At 50.7% G+C, this 16,856-nt stretch overlaps 2 protein-coding genes across 3 annotated transcripts in view; both read right to left on the bottom strand.

Moving 5' to 3' along the window:
• Window positions 1–1,667: 1,667 nt before the first annotated feature.
• Window positions 1,668–4,530, bottom strand: NRN1L (neuritin 1 like). The gene is made up of 3 exons (XM_062500143.1): window positions 4,473–4,530; window positions 2,044–2,212; window positions 1,668–1,962 (listed from the first exon to the last, which is right to left on the bottom strand). The coding sequence occupies exons 1-3, from the start codon at window positions 4,528–4,530 to the stop codon at window positions 1,668–1,670; spliced, it is 522 nt and encodes a 173-aa protein (XP_062356127.1).
• A 681-nt stretch (window positions 4,531–5,211) lies between these two features.
• The window catches only part of EDC4 (enhancer of mRNA decapping 4), a 33,696-nt gene continuing 22,051 nt past the window's right edge, over window positions 5,212–16,856 (bottom strand). The window contains exons 21-29 of one of the 2 annotated variants that reach the window (XM_062499840.1): window positions 15,921–15,957; window positions 14,957–15,137; window positions 13,204–13,359; window positions 12,392–12,507; window positions 11,541–11,706; window positions 10,171–10,357; window positions 8,399–8,618; window positions 7,553–7,716; window positions 5,212–6,299 (exon numbers count right to left, since the gene is read on the bottom strand). In XM_062499840.1, the coding sequence (XP_062355824.1) occupies window positions 6,107–6,299; window positions 7,553–7,716; window positions 8,399–8,618; window positions 10,171–10,357; window positions 11,541–11,706; window positions 12,392–12,507; window positions 13,204–13,359; window positions 14,957–15,137; window positions 15,921–15,957 (1,420 nt within the window). In that variant the 3' untranslated portion in view covers window positions 5,212–6,106. The remainder of the gene's footprint in view (window positions 6,300–7,552; window positions 7,717–8,398; window positions 8,619–10,170; window positions 10,358–11,540; window positions 11,707–12,391; window positions 12,508–13,203; window positions 13,360–14,956; window positions 15,138–15,920; window positions 15,958–16,856) is intronic. The other variant, XM_062499842.1, reaches the window with a different exon arrangement.

Here is a 16,856-nt window from a genome sequence, read left to right as displayed (position 1 = left end):
GAGTGGCAGCTGCTGGATGTGGAGAGCTGGGGTGGTGTCTTTCCCCATGTCCCATGGGATCAGCATCTTCTCCCAGCAAGGGCTGCCGGGACCCCAGATGTTTTGTGTCCCCCCAGCCAGCTCCAGGCTCGTTAGTGAAATAAATAAAGGGAAATAAACTCAGTGACCCCCACAGAGCTGAGGGATCAGCAGCAACCACTCAGCCCCATAGGATGAACCAGCAATCCTGTTAGTGTTCCCCAGACCTGGCAGAGGACCGGGACAGCCAGGGTGACATCCCAGAGGTTATCTGGTTAAACCCAGAGGTTTTTAGTTAGCAGACCTTGCATGAAGAGGTTTAATGATGAAACATGCAATATTTTATCCTGGCTCAATGAGGACAATGATTACTAAGCTCCTCGCTCACATGCTGAAGGCTTTCAGCCACAGGACAGTGTACAAAGGCTTTCCCAGGCCAAAACCATGTGCCAGCTGCTGGAATGTTTTTGGGGCAGCCTTGAAATCATGGAAATTACAGAAACAGCAGCAACTCATTACCCACAGCACATAGGAGCTCGTGGCTCCTGCTCTCCCCTGAGCCCGGAACAATCCTCAGAGCGGTGGCACTTGTGTTGTTGGCCAGAGGAATTTGTTGCCTTTCCCAAGTGGGATGGGTTCCCACATGCCAGACAGATTTACCCACCACTGCTGCTGGGGCCTGGGGGTCGCACCAGCAAGGAGCCTGTGATCTGTGCCACAGCTGGGGTGGCCCATTTGCAATTCCAGTGGCCCTTTAGGCTGTGGGTGGGGAGTGGGGAGTGGGGAGGATGCCTTGCCAGCCCAGGCATGGGGTAGATGGTTTGCACACTGAGCTTTAGTAGCTGGGAAAAATATCCTAAGTTTTCAGCAGAACAGTGACAGGGATGGGAAATAGAGCATCTTCCACTGATAGATACAAGTTAGCCAAGTTAAACACCCACAAATCATCTTGGTTTAAATTCGACAAGTTCCGTGTGAACCTGGGTGAGATTTCCATTTCCCTAGCTTTTACCTCCATCATCTTGGCAAAAAAAACCCAAAAAACCTCTCTTCCCCGCAAACCATAGTTTTTCTTCTTGTCCATGAATACAGCAAGGCCAGAATAAAAGGGGGTGGAAAACAGGAAATGTCACTGAAGTTGCCCATCAGCTATTGGCTGCCAAAAAGACATACAAATCTGTGCCCTGTGTTTTCCTAAGGTGTCTTTTAAACTGAATAAAACATTTGACCCACATCTAAAGGGAATATCTGCTATGCCCAGCCCTGAAAAGCAGCAGTGGGAGAGCACCAGGGCAGTGGGAATCACCCCATCCTGGGGCTGTCCAGGGACCCATGGACTACCTGGCATGGCCATGGGCAATACACCGGGGGAATGGAGTTACAGACCCTCCCACTGACCCTTCTTGGGGACCGGTGCAGGGAGCATCTCCTCTCCCAGAGCAAACACAGCGCTTGGGAGTGGCTCGAGGGGCATCCCATGGCAGAGAGACGGGAGAAATGTAAAAGTGTCTTTTAATATAAATATAAAACCATCTGAAGTGACAGTGCCCCGCGAGGGATGCCCGGGAGGGAGGTGGGCGTGGTGGGGACCGGCCAGCAGCCGGAGGAACCGACCCGGCATCACCTGGGCACCCTGCGGGCGAGCTGGGCTAGAGCCGGAGCAGCAGCAGCAGCAGCGGCAGGGCCAGCAGGGCCAGCAGGGCCAGCGGGCAGGGGTGCAGGGGGGTGGCCGAGCCCCGCAGCGTGGCCTGGTTGGTCTCGGAGGCCGGCGAGCCTGGGGGCTGGGGGCTGGCCAGGCGGCTCCGGGCGCTGCACAGCTCCTGCAGGTTCCCCTGGAACTGCATCTTGCGGGATTCCTGGCGCAGCGACTCCCAGACGCTGGCCGCTTCCACGGGGCATCTCGACAGCACGTCACTGGCGCAGGTGTGGAAGTCATCCCAGGACCTGGGGAGGAGGCCGGGAGTCGGGGGCGATGCTGGTGGCAGGTGACCCCACCGTCCCAGCGGCTCCCATAGGGACACTCACTTGCAGATGGTGTCCAGCTCCTGCGCCTCCTCGCCGCCCTCCTCCTCCTGCTGCTGCTGCCGCCGGACGTTTTGGGTCATGCTCTCCCCCAGGCTGATGAGGCAGCCGGCGAAGCCCCTGAAGATGCTCTCGCACTGTCCCGCCATGCTGACGGGCTCCTGGCTCGCGGCTGCGGGGCACAGGGAGGAGATGCCGAACTAAACCCCCGCCGACCTCGACAGCTGCCCGGGTCAGGGCAGCGTGGCTCTGAAATGTGGCGAGGGGCTCCCACATCCCCCCGGACCGCCGGCATCCCCCCCCCCCCGGGCACTCGTAGTGACCTTCTCTCCTGGCCCGGGAGCCCGAGGAGATGTGACGGCCCCGCAGCGATGCTGCCGTTCGCCGCAGGGCTCCTGCCGGCCGCCTCACCTCGGGCATCCCGGGCTCTCCCCAGAGCCATCTGTCCCGGCCTTGATCCCCTGACAGCAAAGATTAATTTGTGACTACAACAGATAAAAACAAAGCAAAGGCTCAGCAAGCTGGAGTCTCTGCTCTGACTGCAGTGGGAAGGAGGGGGAAAGAGAAGGGAAAAGTGGGAAAGAGAAAGATGGAAGGGGAAGGGGAAGGGGAAGGGGAAGGGGAAAGCTGAAAAGAAAAGCTGAAAAGGAGGGGAAGAGGAAAGGCAGGCAGAGGAAAGGGGAAGAGAAAGAGTGAAGGGGAAAGGTGAACAGGAAAGGAGAAAGGATAAAGAGAAAAGGGAAAGGTAAAACAGGAAGGGGAAGTGGGGGAGAGAAAGGAGAAGAAAAGTACAAAGGGAAAAGGCACAAGTGCAAGTCTGGCTGCTTCATTCTGAGAAGCCCCAATTCCTGCTCTGCTCCCAATTCCCAAAAACGGTTCACCACTGGCACGGGCCAAACCCTGGTGCCAGACAAGGGACGGTGGGTGACAGGGTGTGTCCATGAGTACTGCGACTGCATCCACGACTGGTGGGAAGCCCAAAAGGAGCTGGTGTGTGACTGGGTCACAGAGGAAACCTGCATGGTCCTCAGCTCTGCCCCAGAGGTCCTGCAGGTCAGAAGATGTTGGGGTCCCTGTGCCAATTCACAGGAGTTACAAGAATTTTTAGCTAGTAACATGGGTGTGCACCAGGGAGGTTTCTAATTGAGGGGGAGGTTTCTTTGGGGAGCCCATGTGGAAAGGTGACCCCAGAAACAGCTGAAAGTTTCCTGGTGACTGCTGAGGCAGCTAGGATATCTCCAGGGAGCCGTGTGCCTTGCTGCCGGCATCCCATGCCTACACTCCTGAAACAGGGTCCTGAGCAAAGTAGCTGTGGTCGAGACTAACCCCAGGGCAAGCCTGACACGATCACAGGACACTTTAGGTGTCTGCGATGAGAACCCCCCGAGCACAGCGCCGAGGAAAGTCTCGGACTGACGCCAGAAACGTGGGTCACAAACACCGCAGGTATCAATAGAGAAAGTGGGATCCCTTGCTCCTCTTTTGACACAGCCAGGCAACAAGCGGGCCTCCCACCGGCCCAAGGACCCAGCAGCCGGCAGGGGCAGATGATGCCTCCCCTCAGCCGGCTGGTCCCTGCTGCAGGCTGAGATTTCACCTCCTGGGCTGCTCTAATGTCCGGCACAAGCCCTCCCCTCCACTCGGCATGAGGCTGGGCAGGGCGAGCAAAGAAGGAGAAAGCAGAAAGGCAAATCACCTCTGTTGCTCCGCTGGAAAACCATGGGGAAAAACCTGCCCCCGGCTCCGTCAGGGAAAAAGCCCAAGGGAAAAGCACGGAGGAAGTTTCCCAGGGCGCTGCAGAGCATCCCTAGCTCCCCAGCGAGCGCCGACTGGGCATCCTGCTCCTGGGGAAGGGTCGGAGTCACCCACCCTCCGAGCCTAAAATCCGCCAGAGGTTGGTGGTCCCTGTTCTCCACCGTCCGTGCAGCCGGACCAGGTTAACCCTGGGCTGCCCATCATCTTTTCAGAGCAGAGATATCACTGAGTACTGCGGTGCTCCGCATCCTTCCTCTGCTCTCTGCAGCGGAAGCGTGGAGGGGTCTCGCAGGTGCCCGTGAGGTGCGAAACCTGCCGGATAAGTCCCCCTGCGGTCAGGATGCCCTCCCGTCCCGGTGAACCAGGGCAGCAGGGAAAGCCAGCAGGTACGTGGGACAGGCACACAGGGCTGGAGAGCCAGAGTTTGGGAACTGTCCCCGCCAGAGCAGAGACCCCGGACAGCGCTGTGAAGCCGCGTTCCTCCTTGCCCGGCGTCTCAGGACACGGGACAAAGGTGGATGGATCGCTGAGCCGTGGGGCAGCCGGGCACCCCGCTCCTCGCAGCTACAGAAGGTGCGGGACGCGGCCGTGGGTCCCGCTCCCACCCTCCAGCTCCCCAGCCCCGGCGGGGAGAGCCCGGGGGGTGTCGGCCCCGCAGCCCGACCCGCGGCACTCACCGAGGTGCAGGAGCAGCGGGCACACGATGCCCAGCAGCCGCCAGCAGCCGCCGCCCATGGTGCGGACCCCGCGCCGCCGCCGCCGCCGTGTGCTCGGCGCCCGCCGCTCGCCCCGGACCAGCCCCGGCACCGCCCCCCGGCACCGCCCCGGGACCGGCCCCCGCCTCGCCCTGCCGGGGCTCCTCTCAGCTCAGGGAGACACAGAGTGGTTTGGGTTGGACGGGACCGTAAAAACCATCTCGTTCCAAGCCGGTAGGGAACGGAACATCTTCCTGCCCTGTGCAACCTGGTCTTGTGAACGCTTCCAGGGATGGGGCATCCACAGCTTCTCTGGGCAACTGGTGACCCACTGTCCTTACAGGGAAGAAATGTTTCCTAATATCCGATCTGATCTTGTCCTCTGTCAGTGTGAAGCCATTCACCCTTGTCCTGTCACTCTATGCCTTTGTCCGAAATCCCTCTCCAGCTCTACTGGAGCTCCTTTACATACTGGGAAGGTGCGGTAAGGTCTTCCCAAAGCCTTCTCCAGGAAGGAGGAGCAGCCAGACACATTTTTGCTGTGAAAAGGGGAATTAATTTCCCCTTCCCACAGTCAGCAGCCCACCCTCACCTCTGCCTCTCCCAGGAAGCAGAAACCACCATGCCCTGCTCGACTCACACAGGAAAGCTTGAGCAGAGAATCAGGAAAAAAATCTGGGAAGAGAGAGAACATCCTGGCCCCTCACCTCAGGCTCCAGCCTGGAGATGGTTTGATATCCTCAAAGATCCCTCAATCTTCCCCTTCCATCACACAACAGAAGAAGGTCTCAACTTTTTTTTTTTCCAAAAGTTTTTTATTGAATTGTTCTTAATGTTATTTCAAAAAAACAAAAAAACGAACAACAAAACCCCCCAAAACTTCAAAATTTAGATAAAAAGAAAAACCTCGGTGTAAAATCAAAACTAATGTCTGAAACATGGACATGCTCTGAAGCACAACAGAACCGGTGGACCCCTGGGCTCTTGCAGTTTGCTGCTGCCTCAGCATCCTGACCCAGAGCCCCTCCCTGGGGCACTCAAGAGGTATCACTCCCCTGCCCAAACCTGCCTCGCTGGATCAGGTGGGCTGGGCACTCCACTGTGGATCTGGAATTAACGAACCTCAGAGTAACTAGCTAATGAATGAATTTTAACTAACCCCTCTCACTCAGCTGGCCTCGCCCCTGTGCCTACAGCCTGCCAGGGAGGAGGAGTTGGAGCCCTTCACTAAGGTGTGGGTACAGGTTTCTGGTCAACAGGGAGCACTGGCAGCCCCTGTGCTCAGGCTCCCCTGCTGAAGACAGCAGATCCAAACTTTTAAGGGGGTAAGAAATCCATTGGCTTCTGCTGCATGGGCTGCCAGCCAGCCTTGGGGACGGATGGGCAGGTGAAGAAGAGATTTAATTCTCAAAAAAGAGGCTATTTAGGAAAAATAAGCCAAGTGAATGTTCAGTGACTATTTGGAACTATACACAGATGGCGTTCGCCTTAGAGACATCACACACGTGTTGATAGATTTTCTTGCAAGAGCTCTTAACACCAGCCAGACGTTGTTAGTAACTGTGGATCTGCTGGGTGGGCTTTGGTGGAGCAGCCCACCAGGCAGCCAGGTCCTCCTAGGTCATGCCAGGGGTGACCAAGCCCTGGAGCATGATCATGAGGCGACGCGCGGGTTTGCTCAGAGGGTTGTGGGGTTCCACCTGGAGGAACTGGAAGAGCTTTTGCCGCACCTGGTTCATGACTGACCCCATGTGGTCTCGGGTGATGGGGTCACTTTGGTCCAGGTGCATCACTGCATCCTCCAAGTAGCTGAAGGATAGAGAGCATGGTTAGGACCAAACCCAGAATACGATCTCAGCCTGATTCAGTTCATGCTAGCACTGAAGATGCAGTTTTGTTCCCCACTCCACCCAAACCCTGCAGTATGTTCAGCTGTCACGAAATCAACATTTCTGACTCACAGCAGAGTCCACCTATACCTTCCCAAATATGTGAGGTCAGCCTACAGCTCCCAGCCTGCCCACCTGCCCCACAACCTGGCTGCTGGAACCAAAGCAGAGGCACCAGCCAGTGAGAACTCCCCATGGTGCTGCAGGTAACTCTCAGTAGGTATTTTCTTAAATACCTTTAAGCAGAATTAGTCACTCATAAACCAGTAAAACCCCTCAGCAGTGAGGCTCCGTTTGTGTAGGGTTACAATAAAATCCATCCAGGAAGGGGTAGGAGAAGATCAACAAGTCACTCTGAAGTTCAGATGAGCCATCAGCTTTTAAACCACAGACTGAGTAAAGCAATGTGGTCACTGTAGGTTTTCAGTAACAATGCAGTTTAAACTTTACAGCAGTAGCTTTAACCCCAATTACCAGCCTGTAACTTGACTGGAAGTTCTTTTCAGTTTTTCTAGCTTGCTTTATCCTTATTGAGTTAAAAACTCAATTCAAGTAATTTTTCCATACAAGCCATAGTCAAAACCTGTAGGTACCTTAACAATTTAGCTTTTAAGGGCAGATAGCAGGGTTTTGACTCAGACACTAAAAATGTTCATGGCAAGTATCAGTACAGTCACTATTTTGTCACACAAGCTTTGCTTGGAACATCCACCAGAAATTATACCAGTAGCTCCTGCTGCAGCCTCCCACTGAGCCTTTCTGACAGTCACGACAAGAAACTGCCAACACAAAGTCCAGTGATGGGTTAAGAGTAGAGGACACAGCAAACTTGCCCTGGATATTATACTGTCCAGGGAACATGGCACTATCCCTCCTTTTGCCTCCACAAGATGATCATTCCTTGGGGAATGGGGATTACTGCACAGGCTGCAAATATTTACAGGCTACAATTCCAGAGTACCAGCACCTACTGCTGGGTACTCCTTCCATTACTACCTCAGGGCAGCAAAGCTTTCTGTGGCAATGATGACATATTTTTCTGAGTTACCACTGGCTGTAAACATGCCAGTAACAGGCTACAGGAACTCCCAACTTTTGTCAAATTTCCACCTTCCAATTCCAGAATTTAAAGCCAAGGCTAAGAACAGGACCCAGTTCTCTGGTCATACTCACGTCAACTTCAGTTCTGTACGAGTGCCCAGATCTGAGGAGAGCTGCTGAATGAGGGAGAGCAGCACAGGCTGAGACAGTGGGCATGGATGCTGTCCAAATACTTGCTGAGTATCCACAGTTTCACAGACATATAGAACCAGGTTGAGATCAGCTGCTGTTAGAGCCTGCAAGGAAGACACAGCTGAAAGTGCACAGGAACCAACAGGCAGGTGAGGGACACAGTGACAGCTCTGGGATGCTCAGTGGCTCGACAGCCTCCTCTGGGAGCAAAAATTTCTACACCTCTGCTGTACAGGCCAGCAGGGCCATCTTTATACTCTTGCTCTATGCTGAGGACACCTGTGTCTGTTCCAAGCTGAACAGAGCACAGCCAGACAGAGGGGAGCAGGTTGCAGTCAGCAGCATGGAGCAGGGCCAGCAGTGCTATCACTCTTCCCAGAAGAGTTTGTCTGCAACAGCTCACATAGATCTGCCTGCATGTTCAAAGTCAGAGGCAAGGTCAGGCCCCAGCTGGTAGATCTGCCTGGAGAGGCTTATGAAGCTGTTGCTCTTCAGAGGGGTGCCACGTGTCAGCACCGATGGCAGAACACACAGGTTTTACTGGAGCACTGACACTGTCCTGACAGGACATGGGCAGGGATGAAGGAACCTAACTGGTACCAAATCATGGAACCTGCATGGTTCTGGCTCCACCTGCATGAGAGCAACTGCATCCCTCAAACACTCCACTGCCACAGGTCTTTTCAGTCAACTCCTGTGTAAGCTGTTACATGCCCACCCCAAGGAGCCCTTTTTTCCTTCTCAGTCTCCAAGAAGCAGTGGATGACTACCAGGAAAACTAGGTACCTGCTGGAAAGCTTGGTTGAGGTGTCCCTGCTGGAGCAGTTGAAGGATGTGAGTCTGTTGGGACTGGAAATCCATGTGAGTAGAGGGGATGGGTGTCCCAGCTGCTGAGCGCATTGCCTGGACAATGCTCGAGGTGACAGCTGCTTGCTGCTCCTTCATAGCCAGGCTCACTTCTCCTTTAATGACTCTCTGCACCTGGGCCAAAATAGACTCCTGCATGCTGAAAAAAACCAAAACAGAACCCATGAGTACCTCTGAGAATGAAGAGCCAAGGGATAACACTGCACAAAGCTTGTACCAGTGAGAAAGCACAGGCTGGTTTGCTTATTGTAGTGTGGCTCCCTAAGGGCTCATACAAACAGATCTGAGGCACAGGCAACTCTGTGGCCAGCACCACCATGTCCCAGGGTGTGCTTGGGACATGTGCAAGAAAGTGACATTTCAGGGAACTAAGCCTCTCATTAAACAATGTTTTAAATCTTTCATGTCTCTGTCTTGCAAGCAAGGTAACTAAGCTGTGGGTTTATTCCCAAATGGGGCCAGCTTCCTACAGGAGATCTGTCAGATGCTGCTCCTAGTGTGCAGATGACACCTTTAGAATGAGAACACTCTTACACTGTGCCTGTGACTTCTCCACAGAAGAGGATTTCACAGTGCAGAATCTGCTGCTCTATGTGACACCTTTTCCCTCAAGGGCTGGATTCTCCCCTCTCACAAAGCATCAAATCTGCTATACCATGAGTAGAAAAGCAGGAACTCCCTGGGAACAAGCACTGCCCAAGGAACAAGACCAGGATTTAGTCTGGTGGCCTTCCTGGCAACTCTGGCCTGCACTAAAGACCCTGGTGTGTTCTGACATATGTTTTAGTGGCTTAAAATAGACAGGGCTGCTCTGCCCTGCAGGTGACCACCAGCCAATCCCAATGCCTGGCAATCTGCCACTGCTTCATGGTGTGAATGTGCTGGAGGCACTGCTGGGATCCCATCCTGAAACAGAATCACAGAATGACTAGGTCGGAAGAGACCTTCAAGATCGAGTCCAACCCACGCCCTAACACCTCAACTAGACCATGGCACCAAGTGCCATATCCAGTCTTTTTTTAAACACATCCAGGGATGGTGACTCCACCACCTCCCCAGGCAGACCATGACAGTACTTTATCACTCTTTCATGAAAAACTTTTTCCTAATATCCAGTCTAATTTTCCCTTGGTGCAACTTGAGACTGTGTCCTCTTTTTCTGAGTTGCTGCCTGGTGAAAGAGACCAACCCCCACCTGACTACAACCACCTTTCAGGAAGTTGTAGAGAGTGATAAGGTCACCCTTGAGTCTCCTTTTCTCCTAAACAACTCCAGCTCCCAGGAGGGTGAAGCACAAACTGCTGCAGAGCAGTTGTGGGGAGAGATAGTAGCCTGTAGAAACTGTATGCCTGAGGACACTGAGTAAAGAAAAGCCTTCAAAAGACTCCTCTGAAATGATCTTCAAGAAGTATTGAGATTTGAGTGTGCCTAGGGGTGCCTTAGATCCTTCTGCTCTCCACTGTGCACCTGAGACCTGGGGAAAAGCTGAGCTTCCCAATACAGCTGGGAAACCTTCTGTAGGCAACAGTCACCAGCCCATGTGCTTTGCCATATGTGCAGGGCCAACAAGCACTGCAGGGCCAACAAGCACTCCTGGCTTGCTTCCACAACTAAGCAGGGAGAAGTGCAAGCGCTACATGCATGTAACATCTCGTTGACATCTCTTTCCACAAGCCCAGCTGCCAACTTACTTGCCCACGATGATGTGCAGCTGGTGCTGCACCTCAGCATGGACACTGGCTGCAATGGTGGATGCCAGCTGCTCCGTGGTGCTCTGGAAGGTGCTGATGAGCTGCCGAAGCTGGTTCAGCAGCGGGTCCCGCACCTCCTGCTCTCGTACCTTCTTGTTCTTCAAGTGAGCCTCCAGCTGCTGGATATCTGCAACAAGCAGAGGAGGAGATGTTTGTGCCATCTGTAGCTATGGAAATGATCAGAAATCTAGCTGCCAGGCCCTACATGTTCTGTTCCAGCAGAAGCAATTGTTGAGCCATTGTATGAGAACAGGACAGAGGAGAAGCACAAGCTTTGTTTTGGGCTGCATTGTATTAAACTGGAAACCCATTTTCCAGTCTCCCCATCACACAGGACCACAAAACACAACAACAAACCCACCAGTTCTCCTACAACAGACTTCTACAGGCACTCCTTGTTCAGAAGAGATAAAAGCAGGAGTGAGGGTGTTTTATTTCATACGTAGTGTGAATTGTAATCTGCATTAGTTCAGTGCTCATGAAGAAAGAGGGGAACTTTTCAGACAAAAAAGAAATCATGTCTCCAGAGATTTTAAAATAAGATATTTTAAAATATCTTATGAACTGGCCTGATCAAAAGGGAGAAGAATGTAAGTTCTCATATTTGTGGGAGACTTGTGCAGAAGAGGAAGGGTGCAAAATAAACAGCAGCTGGAGACACCCTGCAGATCTATGGCCAACAGAAGTCACTGTGCTAGCACTGGCCACATTCAGGCCCTCTCAGAAACCAGCTCTGCAGAGTAATACCTGTCCAGCCTCCCCAAAGGCCAAGGATCTGCATCCTAAGCCTGAGAACAGGAATGATCTTCCTTCAGTGCATCAGTGTACAGTTTTCCTTACTTAAGGGTATACTCTATTTCAGCCTGACTGTGTTCACACTGCTCAGCCACTATTTAAGCTTTGGTCATTCCAGTACCCTACTCTAAACCTTCTCCAATCCATTAGCCCTCTGAGAGGAGAGCCTAGCTGCAGGACTGCTATCCAGTCCATTCATCATGGTCCTGACACCAGGATGGGATAATCCTGCAGCTGGGCTTTCCTACTCAATAGATGAAGTCAGAAATTCCCAGAACACAGCTGAGTGTTTTGCTATGTGGGCTACAAAGACCAGAAGTGAATCCCTACTCTTATAGCACCACTCACAAAAACCTCTCCACTTCTGCTTCCCAAGTATGAAACAGAGCACATGGATGGGCTAAGAGGTTAAACACCCACAGTGAAACTCTGAAAGGCAAAAACATAAAGCCAATGTGTTTCCAGCCACTAATGCAAATAGTGCAGAGGAGACTCAAAGAAGAAGACCCACTCACATTCCTGTGTGCCCTGCTTGAAGGTATCATTGATTTGCTGGAACATGGACTGGCAGCTCTTCTCAAAGGCTGGCAGCACGACGCTCTGGAAGGCCTCCCTGTAGGCTGACTGGATGGGTCCCTGCAGAGTGTCAGCTGTGGCCCTCACAACACTGTCTGTAAGGTTCTTACAAGCAAACACAGAAGATTTCATAAAATTAACTACAGTCTGCTCCAGGACTAAGGGTGTGAGCAAACACCAGGTCCCTGCAACACATCCACACCAGGTAAGGACAGCCCAGTGTCCAAGGGTGCTCCCTTGGCTCTTCCCACTGGCCAGGCTGCACCGTGACTCCAGCAGGCAAAAACTCTGCTTGCTCAGGGGCTGCCCAAAACGAGCACCATTTCTCTGTACTTCTGCTGTAGAGCAAGGGAAGGTGGCACAGTCAGTCAGGCACAGCTCCTTTCTCCTTCTCCTTCCTTCCTTCCTTCCAAAAAACCATCATTCCCTGCCAAGGTAAGTAAGCAGCTTGTGCCCTCTAAATAATGTAGATACAGAGAACAGAACGGAGCCAGTCAAATGTTTGCGACTTGACTGACTGAATTGGCCCTAAAAGTCACAGCTTTGGTTAGAATTTCTATGCTAGTATAAAATTAACAACTTGGTAAATTAAAAAAGTGTTAATGAGGCAAAGTGGGCAGGGGAGCATACAAAGAGCCTGTCTTCCTAATGAGACCATGAAAAAGCTTTGACTACTGGCAGCTAAACTGGCATTACCTAGAGAGAGGTGAGGGGAAAAGGCATAAGAAGTTGCTACCCAGGCAGGTGACAACTCATTGTGCCCTGGAAAAGCTACTCTGGTACTCCTTACCTTTGATTTCACTAGCTTGGTAATATTCTCTTTCAGTGTCCCCTCAACAGCAGTGAGCTTGGCAGCAATAGTATTACTGAGCTGGCTGACAGTAGGGTCCATGCTCTTGGAAATGCCTAGAATTAACAAAAACAGAACAGAATTGCAGCTTTAAGCCTAAAGACACACTTCAAAGCCCAGAAAAAATGGAATACAATGATTCTTGGATATGACACACCAAGGGACAATGACCATAAACTTTGCTTGGGGAACCAAGGTTGTACATTTGAAGAAAGTTTTTTCTAGGCAGGTGGTACAGCTCTGGAAGTCACCAGAAGTTGTGGAACCTCCAGCCTTGAAGGTTTTTAAGAGTTGGTGTGACAAAGTCACAGCTGACCTGATCTAGAACAGCAGATAGCCCTGCCTTAGGCAGCTACTGGTTGCAGGCTTTCCCACCAGCAGTTTTTGGAACATTTCCTTACATTCATGGTGCCAGTGCATCGAGAAAGGGCAAAGACAACTTCAAGCTTGCTCCAGCCAAGTCTCAGCATTTTCAAACTCATCAGCCTCTTTCACCTTCCTCCACTGAACAGACTCCAAATGCTTTAGAGATTATAGTGGAAGGTCACATCACACTTTCTGGAAAGGCATTCCCTCTGGGAGCCTCATATTGCTTCTAAACCACAGCCCCTCTTCTCAGATTACAGTGGGGCCCACAGCAGTCTGTTGTGCAGACAGACTGGTGTCCACACAACCTAACTCCTGCTTCATATTTGACCCCGATGGAGCCACCTGTAGGGATCCACCTGCCAGACTTAGGCAGCCACACTCACACTGGGGCACTGTTTTCTTCATCTCCTCCCGAACGGTCCTCTCCAGACGGTTACACACAGCTGTGGACAGGGACTGGGAGAGCTGCTGGGAAAGGTGCTCCTGGAGCTGCCCACTGCGCTGCTGCCCTTCCATCAGCACCCGGTCCAGCCTTCTCTCTAATGAGAATTTGTGTTAAGGAGCACAACGAAAGATTTCCTGTCTACCCACAACACTCCTGTCCACAAGGATGGACAGTAGCCTCAGCTCCAGAGGCTCAGTGAGAGCAAATTTACAAGAGGTAAAGCAAAAACTGCACATGCCAACCAAAGAAAGTAAGGAATTTATTTACTACTTCCCATTGGTGAGCAGGTGTTCAGCCATTCCCAGGAAAGCAGGGCTCCCTCATGCCTAATGCTGCCTGGGGAAGACAAACACCATCAATCCAAGGGTCCCCTCTTCCTCCTCCTTTCCCCCAGCCTTTACTGCTGAGCACAGCATCATACAGTGTGGGGCATCCCTTTGGTCACTGGGGTCAGCTGTCCTGGCTCTGTCCCCTCCCAACTTTTCACCACCCCCAGTTTCTGCCTGGTGGAGCAGTGTGAGAAACAGAGAAGGCCTTGACAGGGCTTAGAAAAAGCAAAACCAGTGAAAACATCAGAGTGTTATCAGCACTGTTTTGGTCACAAATCCAAAACATATCACATATGAGCTGCTGTGAAGAAAATTAACTCCATCTGAGCCAAAAGCAGGACACCAGAAACCATTAAGTCCAATGTTCATAAAGAGCAAGTTGGTAAAAATGTTTCTATAGGATGGAATTAGAGGATGGAACTGATACAGTGCATGGGAGCAAATCCTGGCTTTAGGCTACGCATACCTCATGAAGCAAACAACTTCTCTGAAGGAGCCAACACACAAATACATTTTAAATAAACAATGAAATGACAATTCAGCTGCTGACAAAATTCAGTCCATCCATTAAGTAGTGGAGAAAGGAAGAATTATTCTAGTATTACAATATAGCTCTAGACACTGAAATTCAGTAGAAAGCTATCCAAATTATCTGTGAATATCAGACTGATGGGCAAAAATGGAAAATCCAAGACTAATTAATAGAGAAAGCTATTGTCATAGAAGTTAAGAGTGGTTTCTGACATGAGATAGGCTTGAGCCGTTTAGTTTGGGGAACATAACCAAATTCAGTGCAGCAAATGTACACAGGAAGCAATGACTCATAATACAATACAAATATTTGGATACCAGGTTTGAAAGCACCAAAGGAAAATACTTCTCAGACAACACATAAGGAAGGGACCTGTAGACCACCATATGAATAAATGTGGACAAACAAGATAATTCTATATCCAGCTATACAGTATGGCAGCCAGATGCTATTTCTGGTGCAAGTACTGACTTGCCTTAAGGAGGGAAGGAAGGAAAGGATCAGTCCATAATTACTTTTGTGCAACTGGCCACTGCCTGAGGTGGGATAATGCACCAAGTGCACCTCTGGTATACACCAGCACTGCAGCACTTATGGCTTAATGGGTACCTAAGATCTAGTGAGAGCACAGGGAAAGTGTCAGTTCTTCTCTGTTCTGAGTTTCTTGCTCTGAGAAAGGGTCTGAGAGGAACTGAAATAGTTACACTGCAGCCATGCAATTGTACTGCATCTACGGCCCCATGCTCCCAAGATCCTTGACCTTTCTGAGCCCTCCTCACGCCTCCAGTCTGCCTTGCAGCCTTCCACTCAACACTTGCAAGCAAGGATACGCTCCTGCTCCTGCTGGGAGTCGATCACTCTCTCCATGTGGCCCATGAGGGAGCTCTGGATGGCATCGAGGTGATCCGTGAGTCTCTGCAGCAGCTCCATCTGGTTCTGCCGCAGCTCGGAGAGTTCCCGCTGCTGGCTCCTCAGGATGCACATCAGCTCATCCTGGAACTCTGGTGTCACCTACATTGGAGAGGACAAGCATTCATTTCTAACAGGACTGGAGGTCAGCTGAGCTTTCTGCTCAGTATTCAGTCAACCCTCTGTGCCTGGAAGTGAAGTGTAACACACAACGTAGCAAACAGGACCAGTTTAATGCCTGTTCCCAAGAACTTTTGTGCCAAGGAATGAACTGATAAAGCAAGGTTCCTGCGTGGAATTAACATATGGTTGTTTAGAACATGAACTGTTTAGATTCAAGATGCCCTTCAAAACAGATATTACTCACTTTTGGCCAGGTACTGAGAGTGTTCATGTCTACAAATGTAAACGGTGACCTCAAACACTCAAAAAAGAGCTGTGCAATCAGTACGGTAAGGAGGCTTCTTTAGAGCACTTTTTCAGATCTTTCATTTATTTATGAAAAGCAAACAACTGGACAAGTATAAATTTATATATGTTGTTGCTTCAATTGCTCAAAACAGTTCAAGGAGTGTGAGGACCCACTCTTAAGGGGAAGGAACAAGGAGACACACACATCAAGGTCAATCCCTCTGTGACACTTTCTTTGCTGGGAACAGCTTATCCTACTGCAAGGCAGAGGCAAGTATGAGAAGGATATCATTAGTCTGGAGAGCAGAGCTCCTTCTCTCCTGCATGTCAGCACAGAGCAATTCCAAGCCCAAGTGCAGCCCCATCTCAACCTGCTAGGGCAGGACCCATGATACTTCAAGGAACTGCGATGAACTTTCTCTTAGGCCTTTCCTAGTAAGATAAGAAGCATCATGAAGAGCAGCTCTGACTCACCTGGTTGTTCAATGATCTTGGTGACTGGTTCATATCCCTGGAAATAAACAGAGAAAGAGTAGTAACCCAATTATGTCAATTAACTCCTCTTATTATCCAAGTCTGCCAGAACAGATCACACATTTTATGGTTGCTTTAGATTTTACACTCCAGCTCATAACTCCGTTCTGCCTTTTGTAACATGGAGAATGATGGGAAGGTGATGAAATCCCAGTCCTTACAGCACTGTTCACTGTGCAACTATCATTTGCACTGCTCACAGACCCTGAAATTCTTTACAGACTGGTCCCTTGGCAGGGAAGAGACCTGAAGCAAGTGTTAATGAGGACTGTTACAAAGTGCACTGCACACTGATTTTTCAGTTTTGTCCAAATTCAAAGCCAGGCAAGACTTTGCCAAACAGCTTTTGAAGGTCTCCCAGTATTTTATCAAAATAAAAAACAAGTAATCATTTGTTAGAATTTAGAATGAATGAACACAAATCATCAAGTGTGATTCCAGCTCTCAAGGTGAAGAAACTAGTGACACACTCCAGCTCATACAGCAGAATAAAGAAAAACACTGAACTGATCCACTAATATTGCATGTCTCCATCAAAGTCACAGATCTCTGAAGAAAAGTAAACATTTTTAGTTCTCAGATAATACCCACTCGGCAACTTTAAAAGGACTGAGGCAGAAAAAGTGAGTCATTTCAGAGACCAAGAGCTTCTGGGTGTCCCTGTGCAGGACCACAGCCAGAATTAAATGTCATAGCCCATCTTTGTTGTGATCTGCACAGCCAGAGGTCCAAATTATGGAGCTATGGAAACACAACAAGAGGAGGGAGCCCCGTGCAGAAGCTGTGCTGCTCTCCTCATACTGATGCAGACAGATTGGTCTAACGTGCCATGGACAGACCTTTCCAGTCACCAATGTTCACTTGCAAGATATTGAC

This window comes from Cinclus cinclus, chromosome 11 (assembly GCF_963662255.1).
Source record: "Cinclus cinclus chromosome 11, bCinCin1.1, whole genome shotgun sequence".
Classification (NCBI taxonomy): Eukaryota; Metazoa; Chordata; class Aves; order Passeriformes; family Cinclidae; genus Cinclus; species Cinclus cinclus.
The sequence above is the reverse complement of the archived record's forward strand: the minus strand, read 5'-3'. Positions and strand labels throughout refer to the sequence as shown.

Excerpts from the sequence above, each read along its gene's own strand:
- NRN1L (XM_062500143.1), bottom strand. The coding sequence starts at position 4,530 with ATGGGCGGCGGCTGCTGGCGGCTGCTGGGCATCGTGTGCCCGCTGCTC. Across the intron at positions 2,213-4,472 it reads CCCGCTGCTCCTGCACCTCG|CCGCGAGCCAGGAGCCCGTC; the intron begins GTGAGTGCCGCG and ends TGTGCCCCGCAG. Across the intron at positions 1,963-2,043 it reads GAGCTGGACACCATCTGCAA|GTCCTGGGATGACTTCCACA; the intron begins GTGAGTGTCCCT and ends CCTCCTCCCCAG.